Source organism: Falco peregrinus, chromosome 2 (assembly GCF_023634155.1).
Source record: "Falco peregrinus isolate bFalPer1 chromosome 2, bFalPer1.pri, whole genome shotgun sequence".
Lineage (NCBI taxonomy): Eukaryota > Metazoa > Chordata > Aves > Falconiformes > Falconidae > Falco > Falco peregrinus.
In genome coordinates this window covers 126,995,871-127,013,456 of record NC_073722.1, presented here as the reverse complement: position 1 = coordinate 127,013,456, position 17,586 = coordinate 126,995,871, and the positions used below count along the sequence as shown (strand labels likewise).

The 17,586-nt window shown below is 53.2% G+C and overlaps 1 protein-coding gene across 7 annotated transcripts; it reads left to right on the top strand.

Annotated features, from left to right (window-relative positions):
* Positions 1-931: 931 nt before the first annotated feature.
* Positions 932-17,511, top strand: LOC101911186 (ethanolamine-phosphate cytidylyltransferase). Of its 7 annotated transcripts, none has more exons than XM_055797473.1 (21): positions 951-1,107; positions 1,178-1,315; positions 1,847-1,951; positions 3,878-3,948; positions 4,048-4,120; positions 4,602-4,700; positions 5,152-5,388; positions 5,632-5,712; positions 5,831-5,995; positions 6,093-6,507; positions 7,694-7,855; positions 9,744-9,810; positions 10,301-10,385; positions 11,416-11,460; positions 12,872-13,010; positions 13,653-13,735; positions 13,885-13,962; positions 14,589-14,654; positions 14,917-14,982; positions 15,467-15,555; positions 16,237-17,511. In XM_055797473.1, the coding sequence occupies exons 1-21, from the start codon at positions 1,012-1,014 to the stop codon at positions 16,325-16,327; spliced, it is 2,451 nt and encodes an 816-aa protein (XP_055653448.1). In that variant the 5' UTR covers positions 951-1,011; the 3' UTR covers positions 16,328-17,511. The 7 variants fall into 7 exon arrangements, with proteins under 7 accessions (XP_055653451.1, XP_055653448.1, XP_055653447.1 ...); XM_055797472.1 differs by having other exon boundaries at positions 13,885-13,977; XM_055797475.1 differs by lacking the exon at positions 11,416-11,460.
* Positions 17,512-17,586: the final 75 nt, after the last annotated feature.

Here is a 17,586-nt window from a genome sequence, read left to right as displayed (position 1 = left end):
AGATGTGGTGTAGGGGGGGCAGGTGCAAAGCCATTGCTGAAGGGCACCTGCGTGGTACACAAGCTCCGCGGGTGCCAGGCTGGAGGTCCGCAGGGATGTGGTCCCCAGTCGTGAGTGCTGCTTTCCCACGCTAGCGCGTTGGTTTTGTTCTCAGTGATGTGTTGGACCCCCAAGTGATGTATTTCTGCGGTGTCCAAGGAGAGTCCCGTCCTGCTCCAAGAGCTGGTCCCCTGCCAGCGGCTTCCCGTGCCCACGAGGTGGCCCCTGCCCCGCGCCGCCACGCTGACCCCTCTCTCGTGTATAGTGTTCTGGAGTGTGATAGTTCTTGTTCCCGAGGTGCTCGTCCGTTTGGTTTCCTGCTGTGAAGGGTGTCGTGTTTTCTTTCTCCTTTTCCTGGTGCCCTCACTGTGGTGGCTGGGGGGTCCCGGCCCCAGCCTGCGCCCGGGCCCGGTGTGTCCTGTGGTGAATCGTGTGAAGGTGCCGCGGCTGCTCCCGGGCTGGGCGAGGGCCGGGCGGGCCGGGGGCCCGAGCGGGCGACTGGGTGGAGGGACGCGGCCCGGCCCCTCCGGGTCCCCTGCCCGCCTGCCGCGGCGGGGGAGGCCCGGGCCGCTGGCGGCCCCCCCCGGGCTCGCCCCGGGGGAGGTTTGCTGGCGGCTCAGCCCCGGGCCCGGTGGGGCGGCCGGGCCCGGCCCGGGGCTCCGGGGACTGGGCGGAGCGGGCGGGCGGTATTTATTGCTAAGTTATTGCCCGGGGCGGCGGGCCGGGCGGGCGTTATTTATTGCTGTACATAGTGTCCGTCCCGCGGCCGCCGCTGTTTTGTACGTGACAATAAACCGCTTTCAAACAGCCGCCGCCTGGCGCTTCCTTGGGGCGCGGTCCGCCGTGGCGCGGGGGGGCGCTGCCGCACGTGGGGCGGTGGCGCCGGAAGTGGCGCACGAGCTCTCTGGCCGGCTAGCGGAAGCGGCGCGGCCCCGGGGCGGCAGGCGGCGGAAGCGGGGTGCTTCTGGGGTGATGGCGGCCGGCGGCAGCCTTAGCCGCTTGGAGCGGAAGGCAGCGGCGCGCGCCGAAATACTTCAGCAGGAGGAGCAGCGTGACCGGCGGAGACAGGTATGGCCTGGCCCGGCCCGGCCCGCCCCGCCGCCGCGGGCCGCCGTGACCACCCGTGTGTACCGGACAGGTGTCCCGCATCTGGAGGAAGCCGCCGGCGGAGCGCAGCCCCGAGGAGTGCCAGGTGCTGGCCGAGAGCGAGGACATCGTCCGGGAGCTGGAGCGGCGCCGCAAGCGGCGCGAGCGGCTGCGCCGGCGGCAGGAGGAGGTGGGCGGCTGGGGGAACAGCGGGCGCGGGGCCGCCGCTCGTCGCTGTGGGAAGCGGGGAGCAGGCCGCGGGCGGGGAGGGGAGCCCCACGCTCCGGGCGGGGCCGAGGCCACCGGGCTGGCGGCAGCGGGGCCTCGGTGAAACGCTGCTGCGGCATGTTATCGGGAGCGCCTCTGACCTGCGAGGCTGTGGCCTCCCGAGCCTGCTCTGCGCTTGTCCCCGCAGCAGTCGCGCTTCCAGCGGTTGCCAGATGCGCGTGTGTCCCGAACACGTGCGGTTTTCTGTATGTGTGCTGTGTGGGCACGGCACCTGGCAGGATGGGTCTGCACATTCTGCCATCCAGGAAGCTCTCCCTTGATCTTCTATGGGCAGCCCCCACCTTCTTTTATTTAGAAACCACTTCTGATAATGTTTCCACTGCTGTTTCTGGCAAGGCCCGTATTAAAACTTCCAGGGATCTTCCTGTGCCTTCCAATTCAGTGACGCATTGTATCTCAGAAACATGTGAACTTTCTCAGTTGTATTTTCTAGGTATGTGATGAGCCAGAGGAGTTAAAGAGAAAGGCTACTGAGCTGGCTGCTGCTGTTCGGAATGCCAAGCACCTTGTCATCTATACAGGAGCTGGGATCAGTACGGTAGGATTCTTTGGGGGTGAGCAGCTGTAGCTTTGGGAGCTCCTTCAGGAGTGTAGCAATGTTGTTTGGACTATTTTTATGATTTCCAAATGACTACATGATGTGTGTTACGAGTCTGGGATGCCGTGTTAACACTGCTGCACTGCAAACTGCAACGAAGACAACTGCTAGTTTGCATCTTGGGGTTGTGCCTGCTGCCTGAGAGATTCTGAGGCTGTGCCACCTCTGTGACTCTCTGAAGAATGTGCTTCTAAAAAAAGATTGCTAGTCTTACTTCATTCCAGTTAAATCCAGTTGGCAGCCAGTTATAGGTGGTGTTGCCCAGGGCTCAGTACTGAGGCCGGTTCTGTTCCGTATCTTTATCAATGATCTGGACAAGTGGATTGAGTGCACCCTCACTAAGTTTGCAGATGACACCAAGTTGGGGGGGAATGTTGATCTACTTGAGGGCAGGAAGGCTCTGCAGAGGGGTCTGGGCAGGCTGGACCGATGGGCTGAGGTCAGTTGTGTGAGGTTCAACAAGGCTCAGTGCTGGGTCCTGCCCATGGGTCACAACAACCCCATGTGATGCTGTGGGCTTGGGGAAGTGTGGCTGCAAAGCTGCGCAACAGGAAAGAGGCTGGGGGTGTCAGTCAGCAGTCGACTGAAGATGAGCTGGCAGTGTGCCCAGGTTGCCATGGAGGCCAACAGCATCCTGGCTTGTATCCTGGCCAGCAGGACCTGGGCAGTGATCCGTCTGCTGTGCTCAGCACTGGTGAGACCACACCTTGAATCCTGTGTTCAGTTTTGGGCCCCCTCACTACAAGAAAGACATTGAGGTGCTGGAGCACAGCCAAAGAAGGGCAATGGAGCTGGTAAAGGGTCTGGAGCACAAGTCTTATGAGGAGCGGCTGAGGGAACTGGGAACTGGAGAAGAGGAGGCTAAGGGGAGACCTCTACAGCTACTTGCAAGGAGGTTGTGGCTAAGCGGGCATCAGTCTCTTCCCCCAAGTAACAAGCAATAGGACAGGAGCAAACAGCATCAAGTTGCACCTGGGGACATTTATATTGGATATTAGGAGAAATTTCTTCACTGCAGGGGTTGTCAGGCACTGGAAGAGGCTGCCCAGGGAGGTGGTTGGGTCATCATCCCTGGAGGTGTTTAAATGACGTGTAGACGCGGTTTAGTGGTGGGCTTGGCAGTGCTGGGTTAACGGTTGGACTCAATGATCTTAAAGGTCTTTTCCAATCTAAATGATTCTATGATTTTGTTCTGTGATTCAAGTCTCTTCAACTACTTTTGGTGTAAAACCTAAAACCAATTTAGCTAATTAATGTTGTCTGTGTTAATGGACAGGTAGGAGTATCTGATGGTTATCAGAACTTATGACAGTTTAAGAAATGTTTGGTTTCGGTGGCCTCTGGGAAAGTGGAAACCTGGTTCTGCCTCTTGTCACATGATAAACTTTGTCTGAACTCTGAGATGGGAACCTTATTTTCCTTTTTCTTCCTGCTAATACGGAGCAGGGTGTATGCGTACGACAAGTATTTTTGCTAAAGAATGCTGAGTGCAAGGTACCAGAAATCAGAGTCTAGGGAAAATAAGGAAAGGTTCAAGAATCGAGTTTTGTGTAGGGAAATGGGAAGTACCAAGGGTCAAGAGTTCTGGAGGGAATCCCTCGTGGTAAAATTTGAGAAAATAAATACTGGAGGTGAAAATGAGAGCTGCAAGGTAGAAGAGGTGCTAGAGAGAGGGGAAAAAAAACATACGAAAAAGTTTTCCTGTGATTAGAGAGCTGCTGCGTTAGAAAACTTGAAGTGAATGAAAAAGCATGTGTGAACGAGGTGTATCTGGCTCTCCTGAGTGAGACTGGGTTGATGTGTTTGTAGACAAGAGGTATGAACCATCCCATCAGGCATTGGTATTTTTCTGTCCTGGTAACACAGGCAGCTTCAATCCCAGACTACAGAGGCCCTAATGGCATATGGACGTTGCTGCAGAAGGGCAGGAGCATCAGGTAAGGAGACAAATTCTGATCTGTGTAGCAGAGAGCTGATACTGAAAGAGAGACTAACGGCAATTCCACCTTTCCCCCCCCGCCCTTGCTTCTTGTCAGGGCTACAGATCTGAGTGAGGCAGAGCCCACACTCACTCATATGAGCATTGCCTGCCTACACAAGCACAATCTGGTAAGATATTTTTTTTTCCACACATCACTTGTGTTCCTCTAAGTATAATAAATAAAACCCAGCAGGGGAAAAAAACTTTTAGTGATATTGCCCAACCACTCTTTTTAGTTGGGTAGCTACATACCCTTGTGGGGGAAAAACATCTGTGCTCACGTGCAGCTTCATGAGGCTAGCTCCACACCATCGCTCTGGTAGTTTCTCCCCTGCTGCCTTTTCTTTAATACCTTGTATTTGCTTCCTGGTGAGGCTGGTCTGGGGACTTGGCTGTAAAGTCAGCCAGACCTCATAAAGCTCTGTGTAGCAGGTGGAGTCTTTTCATTTAGTTTTCGTAAAGGTCTGTTTTCCACACTTCCCTTCTGTTGGTTCTGCTCTGATGTACGGGGCTGTTTGGTGTGTACAGGGACATGTGCATCACCTGCATTTGAGTAATAACTTTTGGTCTTCTGTGTGTGTGTTAGCTCAATTTTTTATTATCTTCAAGGTGCAGCATGTGGTGTCTCAAAACTGTGATGGGCTGCATCTGAGGAGTGGGTTACCCCGAGCAGCAATATCTGAGCTTCATGGAAACATGTACATAGAGGTGAGTGGCCAGAACAGGATAAAGTTACTGTCTAGTGGCCTCACAAGAAGATAACAAACTATTTATGTATTGCTAGCTCCAGAAGAATTAGTACAAGGGCTAGCCTCTGCTTTGTTCCTATCTTCAGGCCATCAGGTTCGCAAGCAAAGTGTTCTGTTCAGCTCTGTAGCTTTTTCTCTACTTGCTAGAGCCTTCTGCTTCTGACTGCTCTTCCCCAGACCTCTGAAATCCCTTCTATCACATAGCCAACAGGCTCCCTGTAATTCCACTTGCTAGTCAAGGTTTTCCAAACTTCTCCAGCTTACCATCTGGTCCCTGATGATGCCTTCTGCTTCCAGTTTATTGTCTCCCAAAAGTGGTGGTTTTCTTCTGAGAGAAGTGGCTGGCTCCTGGCTTTTCACAGGCTAGATGCTAATGATATAACGGGTTTTTTATTTTTGTCCTGCACCAGGTCTGCACTTCCTGTACACCCAACAGAGAGTACGTGCGAGTATTTGATGTGACAGAGCGCACAGCCCTGCACAGGCATCACACTGGCAGGATGTGCCACAAGTGTGGGGCACAGTTGAGAGATACAATCGTCCACTTTGGGGAGAAGGGGACGTTGAGACAGCCCCTGAACTGGGAAGCAGCAACAGAAGCTGCAAGCAAAGCAGATGTGATTCTTTGTCTGGGTTCCAGCTTAAAGGTAACTTTAGAGACTCGGTGAAGATTGTTAGCAGCATTCCCTCTTGGTGATACACCTTGGTGCTGAGCAGTCTCCTCCCAAACAGACAACTGTAAACTCTGGTGTCAGGATTCGCCCACCATCTGTGATAGTCTCTCTTCCTCCCTCTTTCCCCTCCTGGTAATACATTCCTTTTCCTCTCGCTGATACAGTTCGCAGTTATGCATACCTTTGGCTGTACTGACAGTCTCTGTTCTGTGGCAGGTCTTGAAAAAATACCCACGTCTTTGGTGCATGAGCAAGCCACCCACCCGTCGTCCAAAGCTCTATATTGTGAACCTACAGGTGAGAGCCTTTTGCCCGGGGTTGGAAGGGTTTGGGCTGAACGGCTGCTGCTGTGCGGTGAGCCTGGCTGCCTGGGAGCATGCAGGGGCCCCAGGGCGGCGTCTGGGGTTCCGGCCAGGGGGCTGCTGGCCCGTGCGCAAGACGCCCACAGCAGCGGCACTGGTGTCACCCTGCAGTGGACCCCCAAGGACGACCTGGCTGCCCTGAAGCTGCACGGCCGCTGCGACGACGTCATGCGGCTGCTGATGGCCGAGCTGGGGCTGCAGATCCCGCGCTACGACCGGTGAGCGGCGCGGGGCCCCCTGCCCGGCGGCGGCCGGCCCGGGGGGTGGCCCGGGGCCGCCCGGCAGCTGCCGCCACACTCGCCCCTGTCTCCGCAGGGCGCAGGACCCCATCTTCGCGCTGGCCCAGCCGCTGCGGCCGGGGGAGGAAGGCACGCACTCACGGAAGCCGGTGGCCCCACCGCCGGGCGCCGAGCCGCCGCCGCGGGAGGAGCCGCCGCGGGAGGAGCCGCCGCCGCCCACTTGCCCCGGGGGCTGGCTGGGCCGCGGCTGCGCCAAGGGCGCCCGGCGGAGGAAGAGCCACTGAGGGCGGGCGGGGCCGCGGCCCAAGATGGCGGCGGGGGCGGGCGCGGGGCGGGGCGAGGCGGGCGGCGGCCCCGCTCGCTCGGCTGCGGGCGGGCGGCGCCGCCGGTGACAGCGCGGCCATGCTGCGCAACGGGGCGGCGGGCGGCGGCGGCCCCGCGGCGGGCGGAGCGGCGGTGCCGCGGCCCGTGCGCGTCTGGTGCGACGGCTGGTGAGTGGGCCGGGCGCCGGGGCCGGGCGGGCTGTCGCGCTGGCCGGGGAAATAAACGCTGTTGGCTGCGCTGGTGCCTCCGGCTCCTCTGTGATCGCGGCGGGCCGGGCCGGTGCCCGGGCCCTACCGCCGAGCGCCGTCGGGCAGGGCGCGAGGTCGGGCCAGGCGCCTCGAGGCGGCGGCGGGGAGCGCGGTCACCGGGGTGGCGGCGGGGCCGGCGGAGAGCGGCGCGGTCCCGGGCCCGCGGGGAAGGTCACCCCCTGCAGCTGCGCGGCCCGGCGGCCCCCTGGGCTGAAGCGGGGCCGTTGTCTTTCTAGCTATGACATGGTGCATTATGGCCACTCGAACCAGCTGCGCCAGGCGCGGGCCATGGGGGATTACCTGATTGTCGGAGTCCACACGGATGGTAAGAGGTTTCCTCAGCTTCTCCCCCCGCACTGCCTGTAGAGCTGCACGGCACCGTGACCCCCGGGAGCGCAGGGACGCCCCGGCACCCCCAGGCTGCCTCCTGCCTCCCTGCCAGGCGTGGGGCCTCGGAACGAGAACCGTGGCTTTCCCGGGGCTGCCCCTTCCGCGCTGTCCGGGACGAGGGTTGAGGCTTTGGAGCTGGCAGCTGTTGCCTCAGGGGCGATCCATACTCCAAACCGGCTGAAAGTCGGTCTGGTTTTGTGGGTGTGAGCTGCAGAGCTGACACTCTGAAACAGGTTGCAGTGTTGCAGTGTGGAGAAAACTCTTTTGAAGCCCATCTGGAAGTTCAGTGCTGGGAACAGACTCGTGCGCATGAAGGTGGATTTTAAATGGGTTGTCGGATGCGTGTTTTCTACCGTGAACCAAGAGTAGCATGAAGCTGCTGTTTACAAGGGGAATTTCCCCTCGGGGGCTGCTGGGAGGCCCAGGTGGTCCCGTTGCCCCCCACCCCACAGGAGGTGTCGGCGCAGGGAGGCACTAGCGCCTTGTGCTTTGCGAGTGCGTTCCAGGGCCCTTGTTACATGCTTAGGAAATGTAACTGAATTAAAATTTTTTCTGATCTATTTGGGGTTTCCTTTTCTACCACAAACCAATTCCAATCTGAGAGTAAGCCTGCAGTGAAGTTCACCCACCTGTGAAATGAGTGAGGCTCCTGTAGGTGAGAGTCTTTGTAGCTGCAGTACATGCTTCTAACCGGGTTTTTCTGTTTCTTGCCCAGAGGAGATTGCCAAGCACAAGGGCCCCCCTGTCTTTACACAGGAAGAGAGGTACAAAATGGTGCAAGCCATCAAGTGGGTGGATGAGATTGCTCCAGGAGCTCCCTATGTCACCACACTGGAAACCCTGGACAAATATAACTGTGACTTCTGTGTGCATGGTGGTGAGTGGTATTCTGAGGTGATAGTTGTATTAACACAGTACCCCTGGGGCTTGTGTGCTCTTCATTTCCCTGCTGCAAACCAAGGAGCGTTCTGGCTAGGGTTAGCCATCAGGGCTACTTGGTGTGCACAGAGATCTGTCTTGCCAAACGCCTACACTGGGCAGTACGGCTACTTCTGCTCTTGTATTCTGGAGAAATGCTTCTGTGTGCTAGGCACCCTAAAAGCATCCAGATCCCTCAGTTTTAACTATCCCTTTCGCTTACAAAGGTGAAATGCATTGTCTGATGGTTATCCTGAGGCTGCCCTTAGCACTAGCAGGAATTGTGCACAGGGGAAAGTCATTACAAAACTTAAATGTGAAAATGCTGTTAAAAAGGTAAGTGTGCAGAAATACAATCATGTTTATATCTGCTTATCCTGGGATGAGATCAGATCTGAAAAGCTTCTCTCTCTTTATCCAGCTGATAAGCTGTTTGAGGGCTTAGCTGACTGTGTGGTCAGAGACCTAGTTCTTATTATGAACACATTTCAGTTTACAGTCACGGAAGAGCACCAGTGTTCTGAGGAAACATTCTTGCTTTTGTACTCTGTCCCTTTCTGGGACTGCTGCTTGTGTTCGTGCAGCCTCAGCCCCTCCTCCCTAGCCCTCTGAAGGTATTTTATTAGTTTAATCAGGAGTAGTCTTTGCACCCATTTCACGTATCGTTCCTCATCTGATCCCAGCCACCTGTTATCGATACGCCAAGTATTTCATTAAATGTAAATAAATCGTTAATCTTCTGTAAGATAGATAGGCTTTTTCACGTGGATGGGGTAATTATCGAATTCCTTGGTAACTGCCTGCTCTGAATGTGTTTGAGGTATGTGACCCCTTACCAGACTTGGTGAGAGATTATGGCAACAGAGAAGTGCTCGTGGCCTTTACTCCAGTTGCCCTGCATTTATCCCCTCTGCCAAATCATTCAGTGCTTCTCCCTGAATAATGCCCTTGCGTGCTGTAGTTTTGCCAGGCTGTGTTAGTGCAAAAGACAAGTTTTGAAATAGCTAAGCTTAACCGGGAAGGTGACAGGCAGCAAGCCTGCTGTTTCTGGCTCTCTCCTGGTGCACAGAGCCATGCTTGCAGGATGTTTTCTGTCCCTGTGCCCTGCGATGAGGGTATGGGGTTTTAGAAGAGCTCCACTGCTTCCCTGAGCATGCCACCCGGCTATGAGAGAGGGTGAGCTTGTGAGCTGCCACCTGCGCTGTAAACTGGGTCTTCTGGCAAGCAAAAGCCAGCTTAGGTTTTCACTTGCGAAGATTTCGTGCTATCACTAAAAGTATGTGAGAGGTGGTGTTAATAGAGTGAGCTGGGAACTGTGCCAAAGATGAACAGGAATTAACTCTGTAGAAGGGTGCTTGATGTCACTGCAGAAGTGCCATCACTGAGGGGAAGAACTGGCTGTTGGAGGACTGTTTAATTGACTGAAAAAGTTGTAACAACGTAAACCAAGAGCTAAAACCAGTTCTAGAGAAGTTAAGGTGCTTTTTAACACCAAGGGTGATGGTAGCTGTTAACTGTCGTTCAGACAATAATTCATTCATGCCTGCTGCTGGATTCGCTACAAGGGCAACTGGCTCAGATTTTCGGGACTGTCTAAAAAGTGGACCAGATGGCTAATGGTGTTTAGCATCCAGGAATGTGCCTGTCTCCACAGACAGGGTAGTCTTGCAAACCCCTGGTGTTTCCATGGGTTGTGGGATGTATCCCTGTGTATGTGCAGGGATTTGGATTGCAGGAGTTCTCATCTGGTTTATGTGCCAGACATGTTCAGCTGCTGCTGTCGTTCTAAAATGGCTTTCATGCAGGAAGGCTTGGAGTGCAGTTCTGAGGCTTTTCTCTCTCTGTAGATGACATCACCTTAACGATAGATGGCAAGGATACCTATGAGGAAGTGAAGACAGCAGGGCGATACAGGTAACAGTTTACCTTCTTATCCTGTTTTGGACAGAGCTTCTGGGAGTTTGTGCCCTGAAGGGAAGTCAGGTGAAACACAGCTATATTCAGGTCACACTTCTAATTTTGCTGTAACGTGTGTCAGAACTTCAGTTGCTCCCACTGTTTTGGCTTTGGGAAGTGTTGCAGACCAGCAGCTGACTGGCAGGGCCTTCCTGCTCCTGGCAGATGCTGGCTCTGGTCTTGAAGCCTCCCTGGGAGTTAGCTCTGTTGGGAAGTCTGTGCAAGGTAAGTTTTCCTCGCATGAGCAGTTGCTAAGGCATGAAGAAGATGCAGAGGCTCTGCAAATGAAAGCTGTACTTGATTATATCAAGAGCAGGTAGAAGGAGGACTTTCTCAGGACTGCCCCTGGTTTGGATTTATCAGGTGTTGCAGGTGTTCCTGTGGTAATGGTGGGAAGAGGCACATGCTTCTGTGGCTTCTGCTTTATCCTTTGCTTGTCTCCCTGCAGGGAATGCAAACGCACCCAAGGTGTGTCCACTACCGACCTCGTTGGCCGCATGCTGCTCATGACTAAGGCTCACCACAGCAACATAGTGAGTCAGAGGCTTTGGGTGGGAGTTTGAAGTCCAGGGCATATGCCAGCTCTTCCCTTTTGCTGTCCCAAATGGCAGTAGAGCTCCTGGGTCTGGCTCCTGGGTGCACAGAGAAGTGACAAGCTGATTACAGGCAGTGGCAGCAAAACAACCTGCTTATGTTTGCTTAAGCCTGTGTGAGATTGCAGTGTGATCTCAGCCCATGCTGCTTCGGAAAGGTGTGGAGGGATAAAAGCTTTGATCCCTTGTGACTGGCGTGGGCTTCAGGAACATTATGGGTACTACAGGCGAGCCTATGGCTTCTCCCAGGGTGAAACTATGTAGTACAGCCACGTTGATCTGTTGGCCCTGTGCTGCCAGAATTGGAAAGTCCTCTTCCTTCCCACTGAGCTGCATGCTTCTGCCTTCTGCTTTCTCTAGTCTTACCAGACCTTTCTTGAATCTCCTCAGCTCACTACCTGGTAGATAGCTAACCTAACTAAAGGAAAATAAAATAAGTAGTTTGATGTTGGTTAATGAGTTGAATTGGCTTGATAAACAAGCAACCTAGTGGACGGAGTCACCTAGATAACAGCTGGGATGAGACAAGGGGCCCACAAGAGAATTCAGGAGTTGAGGGATATCTTTTAATGTGCTGAGCTGTTATACCAGCTTAGCTGTAATATCTAAGTTCACGTCAAGGTCTGGCACAGTGCTACTAGTTGTCTGCAGAGATCTGAGCCTGGCTCTAGTGGAGTGTCTTTGGAAGAAGGAGGGACGCTGTCCAGGCAGGGGTTACATAGTTGAGAGAGGATGTAGGTATGCAAGAACCACAGCTGCTGTGCGTTGCCAGACTGGGATCAGATAGGGGCACGTTTCATCTGACTCATGCTGGGACATGACTGGTTTAGATATTAACTGGTTTGTCAGCATTCAGTGCCAGGGATCAATGGTGTGCAGTCTGAGCCTGGGCTTCCTAGCACTTCTGCCATATGCAAGCATGTTCTTGGTTGGATGAGCTTAAACATTTTGACTCTTTATCTCCCTTCAGGATGAGGACCTAGACTATCGGAAGCACACTGACAACTTTGGGAAGGTAATGTGAGTTCTGGTTGTGGACGTCTGGTTGTTGTCCTGTCTGAGAAGGATTCCCGATGTGTTTTCTGGCCTGTGTTGCAGGCTTGGGTTTTTTCCCCTCACATTTAGTAGTAACGTCAGTAAATGTCTGCTGCCCCTGTGAAGTAGCTGCCTTAGTCAGTCAATAGACAGGTGTGGCCACACAGGGCCAGCGAGTGAACTGTCCTTCAGCGGCACCACAGGGCTGCTGCACCCACTGAGACTTTGCTGTTTTTCTAGCTTGCTTGTAAATTATTGCTGCTTTCTTTGGGACCCAAGTGCCCATAGTTCCAGCCTAGGAAGAGCCTCCGTGGATGCTCCTTTTAGTGCTGATGTTTTTAAAGGTGTTGCATTAGGTCTGGGAAGCATTCACATAGCAGGCACGTAGCTAGCATGCTGTACTGCAGATTTCACGTGGTTGATCTTCAAGTAGCAGAGCAGTCCTCCTGGGGTTCTCTGCTGTCGTGTCCAGCTTGTATCTTGGGCTCTCTCTACAGAGCTATCGGCCCCTGGGCAGGGGTTGCTTGTTGTTCGTTTTTTTTTTTCTCCCTGGCTGTTGCATTGTCCCTCAGTGAGCACCTGGACCTACAGCTTGAGTAAGTCATTTTTTACACACAGGGGCTTTGCTCACCAGGCTGAATCATCCTCTCTGTTCCCCACCATGTTGGGTTTTTTGAGCAGGCTTTATGGGGCTTGTTGGTCTGGCGTGGCTGTTTCCTGGTGCTTGGCTTTGGGGAGAGTGTCTGGGCACCAGGTACCCTGCATGACCCCTGCCAGCTGAGCCCCCTTCTGCATGCTGCCGTGTGTATGGCTTGCCCTGGTCGAGTTGCCTTTGTTCTTTCAAGGCTGGTAGACCAGCTAGTTTTAGGGGAGCAAAGCAGGTGCCGGAGCGGCTGACTCGGTGGCTGTTTCCAAAACTGCCACGTGGTGGGGATAAAGCTCCGTTTTCTGTTTCTCCGGCGCTGGGATCTGGCCCTTGCTGGGGGTGTGGGCGATCCCCTCCCGGCTAGGCACCCGTCAGCCAGGTCAGTGGGTAGCTGCCTGAAGGCTTGAGAAGAGTGTAGGTAGGTTGTGTGTTGTCTCCCTTAGTAAGCCTTGCCTCTCCTGGAACTTCGAGACTGCCCTGTTGCCTTCCTCCTTCCTGAGCTTTCTTCTCAGCATCTCCTTAGCTGGCTGTTGAGGGGACTATTTAGACTGTTTGGCAGAACAAAAAGGGGGTTTGTGAGATCACATAAATGTCTGGTGCCAGGAATTTAGAAGGTCCAAGCTGCTAAGAGTTGTGATACTTGGTAGCAAATTAAGGCTAGAAATTGCCTGCAGCAGTGTTCTGTGTGTTGGCTAAACCCCTTCCCAGAGCCTGAAAAGGAAAAGTGTGGCGTGTGTTTTCCCAGGGGCCAAAAGGGCACAGTCCCTGGACTGGTGTCTCACAGTTCCTACAGACATCTCAGAAGATAATCCAGTTTGCATCAGGGAAGGAACCACAGCCAGGGGACACGATCATCTACGTGGCTGGAGCCTTCGACCTGTTCCGTATCCTTGACTCTTGTTTTGTCAGGAAAGTAGTTGTTTGATGTTTTTGTGTTTTGAGGCAGCAGATTAAGATATTTGCCTCTCTCCCCTCCCCCCCCGCCCCCCCCCCCCTTCTTTTTTTCCCTGTATTTCTCTCTGTATGTGAGGGAGGACACAGGAGTTCTTACTGTCAGTTTCTCAGTCACAGGACACTGAGAAAGGAGCTATAGCTCCTCTCTAGAGAGATTTGTGGCTTTGCAGGGTTTCAGGAAGACAGTTGGACATCTCCATGCTCTAGTGATCACACTGTAGTCCCTCTTGAGGACTGGCTGTCGTAGAAGAGTGACTGCACAGGGCAACTGGAGCAGACACTTTGTCCCTGCGACAGTCTTTGAGTCCTTGTGCCAGAACACCCGAAACAAGTAGAAATTCTGGACAGAGGCAAAGTTGAGTCCCTATAAGGTGGAGCTGAAAAGATGTCTGGCTTTGCCCTGAACCTCCAGAAAGTGGAGCCCAAGAAGGAAGAAAGGCCATAGGCAGAGAGTAACACAAAAATAAAGTCCTTGGGATTCCTGTCTCCCACTGTCGTTTTTCGGTGCATCTGTCTGTGTCTTCTTTTCCCTCTTTTCAGTGTTAGCTTCAGTTCCTTAAATAGGTCTACAGATATTGGGCATGTAGATTTCCTGGAGAAGGTTCACCAGCTGGCAGAGAAACCCTACATCATTGCTGGGCTGCATTTTGATCAGGTCTGTATATAACATGGTCCAAAGACAGAGCAGCTTGGCCCCTGTTCTTTCTGAAACAAGCAAGCTGTGCTTGTCAAAACAGGGTTTTCATGTTGGGAGAAGGGCATTGCTTTGTGTCTCTTCTGATTGTGCCTGGTGCTTTGCTTTAGGAAGTAAATCGCTACAAAGGGAAGAACTATCCCATCATGAACATCCATGAGAGAACACTCAGTGTCTTGGCCTGTAGGGTAAGAGTCTGTCGGGTAGGTGCCTCTGTGCTGTTCCAGAAATTGCCCGGAGCTGTGTGGCGTTCACCTGAAGCCAACAATTTTGCATGAGTTCTTTGGCATGCACTGAGAAGGCAAAGACAAGGGTGATCGTTTTGGCTACCAGAGGTGCTGGCGTGCTCTTGGGAAGGATTGCTAGGCTCCTCTCATCCTGGCTGACCTGAGCTGTTGAACTTTTCCATCTCCGTTCCACTGGCACTGAAGAGGCAGGATGCCTTGCAGAGCACTACTCTATTTGTGCAAAGACAGATATGTTGTAGAAAACTCTCTGCTACCTGCATCAGGGGAGAAAATACCTGGGAATGAAATGTGGGGAGGCCCAGGAATGTGTGCCCTGAGAAACTAACTTTTGGGTTTGCTTATAGATGCACTACCAGAAAGCTTATACTTTAGTGGAGAAAAAAGATGCTGTGTGACAAGCAGTGACTACTAAACCCACTTTCCTGTTCCCTTATTTGAGTTCTGAACTCTATAATCAGCTGACCTGCTCAGGTCTGTTTGGGAAGCAGGCTGGCCTCTGTTTTGGGGTTGTGTTTTTGTAGGTTTGGGGGTTTTTAAATCTGGACTCTACCTGGTTTCTTTTCTAGTATGTCTCGGAAGTGGTGATTGGAGCCCCATACGCTGTCACTGCTGATCTGCTGGATCACTTCAGGGTGAGAGTCTTGGCATATAGATGGACGTGAAGGTGTTGCTGTGTGATGTGCTTAGGGAGCTAAAGTGGTGCAGGAAAACACAGGGATGTAGAAGAGAGATGGTCCTGCTCAGCTGGATTACAGGGAGTTCCAGATGCCCTGCCAAGCCTGGTACAGGAGAGGTGGCTTTGCTCGTCTCCAGGCTGTGCAGCAGTGAGGGCAACACAGGGAAAGTTCCTGTCATCTTTTTGGATCCTGTCAGTGACTTTATGTCCTTCTCCAGGTAACACTTGTATGTCACGGGATGACTGAGGTGGTGCCAGACAAGGACGGTTCTGATCCATACGAGGTAAGCTACTAGCTGATGTTGTCTGTGCTTCTTTGTCAGTATTTCATAGATACAGCATGCTTGGCTTTGTGTTCCTGAGCTGAGAATTTGTATTGCAGAGGATGCTACCCAAGCAAGTCCTTGGCAGGTGATGCTGGTTTTCATCCACCCCTGCCTGAGGGCAGCTACTTGGAGCAAAGCTTGTAAATTATTCACCACAGCTCTGTTTTTAGTCACTGTTTTATTTTGCCTGTTTCTGATGCTTTTATGTCAGAGTGAGAAGCCCTGTAATCTTTGCTCTATGCCAGTCCTGGGCAGCTCCCATATACATTAAGCTTTGCTTTCAGTAATTATTTATTCTGCCTCCTAGGAGATCATTTTGTATTGTGCCTGGCCAGGTGCCCACAGGGACCTGCCGTGACTTCTGCTCAGCTTTCACTACTGAGCTGTAGACCCAGAGGTCCTGCGTGTTTTTCACAGCTGAGTTTGCTGTGTTTGTTCACAGGAACCGAAGAGACGTAGCATCTTCCAGCTGGTGGACAGTGGCAGCAACCTCACCACAGATTTGATTGTGCAAAGAATCATCAAGAACAGGTTGGCTTTCTTCTTCATCTTCCACTTCTGTTGCATACTGTTCCATCCAGCTTGGCGGAGGACTAATTAATAGGACAGGAAGAGAAGGGGTTATCTAAAGGCACAGAGTCAGTTAACTGGTCCTTCATCTTCCATAGTTTGGGCAGGTTACTTAGATGTGGATGTACTGGACTCTACAGGAAAAGGAACAGCTAAACTCTGCTGTCAGAATGCGCTTTGGAGCACGTTTTATTTTTCTTCCTTCTCTATTATTGATAACATTTCCTTGATGTATTCTTGGGGAAGGAAGCATGTTGCTTCTTTCAGAGCTTTGCTCTTTTAGGCCTGAGCCCTTCACCTGCAGTGACCTTGGCTCAGGTCAGCGATAAACTAGATTTTGCTATTACGGCACTAAGTGGTCTGTCCCAGGACAGACCAAGCTCAGAACAGCAGCATCTTCCACAGGGGGAGAAACAGGTGTCTGACCAGTGTGGGAGCCTGGAACTTCAGAGTGACGGTAACAGCCGTGGGAAGCTCTGGGTACTGACTCTTGAAGAGGAGTCCAGGGGTTACTGGTGAGGTTTCTGAAGTACTCATAGGACAAAGCAGCGTAGGAGGAACCAGTGCTCCCATGCTCCAGGTGCTTTTAGTCTACTAGAGATGGATGGATGAGAATCATGTGGCATTTTGTGATTGATGCAGGCTGGAATTTGAAGCTAGGAACCAGAAGAAGGAAGCAAAAGAGCTGGCTGTGCTGGAGGCCATGAAAAGACTGGAAGACGAGAAGCACTAGGCCAGCAGAGTGGACACATGGGTCACAGAGTGCTGCAGCCTCACCCTTTTGAGAAGCAGACAGCTCTTTGAGGGGGGACCCCCAATGGGGACACTGCTGCTGGCATGCAGGATGTGCTGTCCCACCCTTTTCTGTCCTAGCTCCTCCTGCACTAATTATGCAGCTATAATGAGTTGGGATCCTGCTGCCTAGTTTTTCCTCAGTTAATCAGCGCCCATCCCCTTTCCCAGGAGAAGAGTTGGCAAAAGAAAAAAAAAAAGCAGTTTTAATTATAACTAATGTTTTAACATGTTGATGTGCTTTTACCTTCTGCCATTTCTGGCTTTTAGTAGGAGGGAAACGGAGCAGCTGCCCAGGCCCTCTGGCCCTCCACCTTTGGCTGTCCTGACCAGTCTGCATTCCAGGGTGGCCCTTTGGGCAGTGGTGTAGGGTGGCTGGACAGGCTGGGAAGAGTGGCCTCGGCCTTCCCAGGGAAAGGACATGGCACCTGCAGTTCCTCCTGTGAGTTTTCGGTTAGGGACACCAGGCCATCGGTGTGCTGGCTGCTGCAGGTCCTGACGGGTCCTGTGCTTGGGGGTTCGCTGTGCTGCCTCTCCCAGCTGCTGCCTCTGCACAGATACCAGACCCAAAGCTACTTTGGGTTTAGCTGGATAAAGCCTCTCTCCGCTGTCACTGCGGCCAGCAAATTGTTTGCTGCCCCAGTAACAAGCAGCAGTATGGCACCTGGCAGCACAGGGACCCTCGATTTTGTGCTTTCCCTGGTGGGTTGAGGCGTTCCTCTGCACAAGAGGAGTGGGAACTCTGTGGGCTTTTGCCAAAGGCTGTTCCTGTTGTGAGGCAGTAGTGCCAGGTGTTGCATGTAGGCCTTGCTCAGAGCTCTGCTTGCTGCTGCTGCCAGAGCCCAGCTTGTGCCTGACGGTTACCCAAGGGAGGGACCTTGTCAGCTGAAGTCTCATGGTGGCTCATGAGGGCTGACATGCAGCACACATGCCCCTGTGGGGAGGTGCGGGGCCTGAAGAAATGGGTGCTGGGCTGAGCCCCTTTCTGCCTCTTACATTCCAGGGTGCTGTGGTGGGTGTCCTGGGCCGCTCCCTGCGCCATGTTGTACAGTCTTTCCGTGCCGGTTCTGTTGTCCTCTCTGTTGTAAACTTATGTTGCTGATCACTAATAAAATGTTGAAGAGTTTTGTGTGTTGGTCTCTTTGGGGCTTGAGCCTGGGTAGCAGAAGGGGGGCAGAATCCCCGCTGGAGATTCTTCAA

Excerpts from the sequence above, each read along its gene's own strand:
- LOC101911186 (XM_055797472.1), top strand. The coding sequence starts at position 1,012 with ATGGCGGCCGGCGGCAGCCTTAGCCGCTTGGAGCGGAAGGCAGCGGCG. Across the intron at positions 13,736-13,884 it reads CTGGGCTGCATTTTGATCAG|GAAGTAAATCGCTACAAAGG; the intron begins GTCTGTATATAA and ends GCTTTGCTTTAG. Across the intron at positions 14,655-14,916 it reads ATCTGCTGGATCACTTCAGG|GTAACACTTGTATGTCACGG; the intron begins GTGAGAGTCTTG and ends GTCCTTCTCCAG.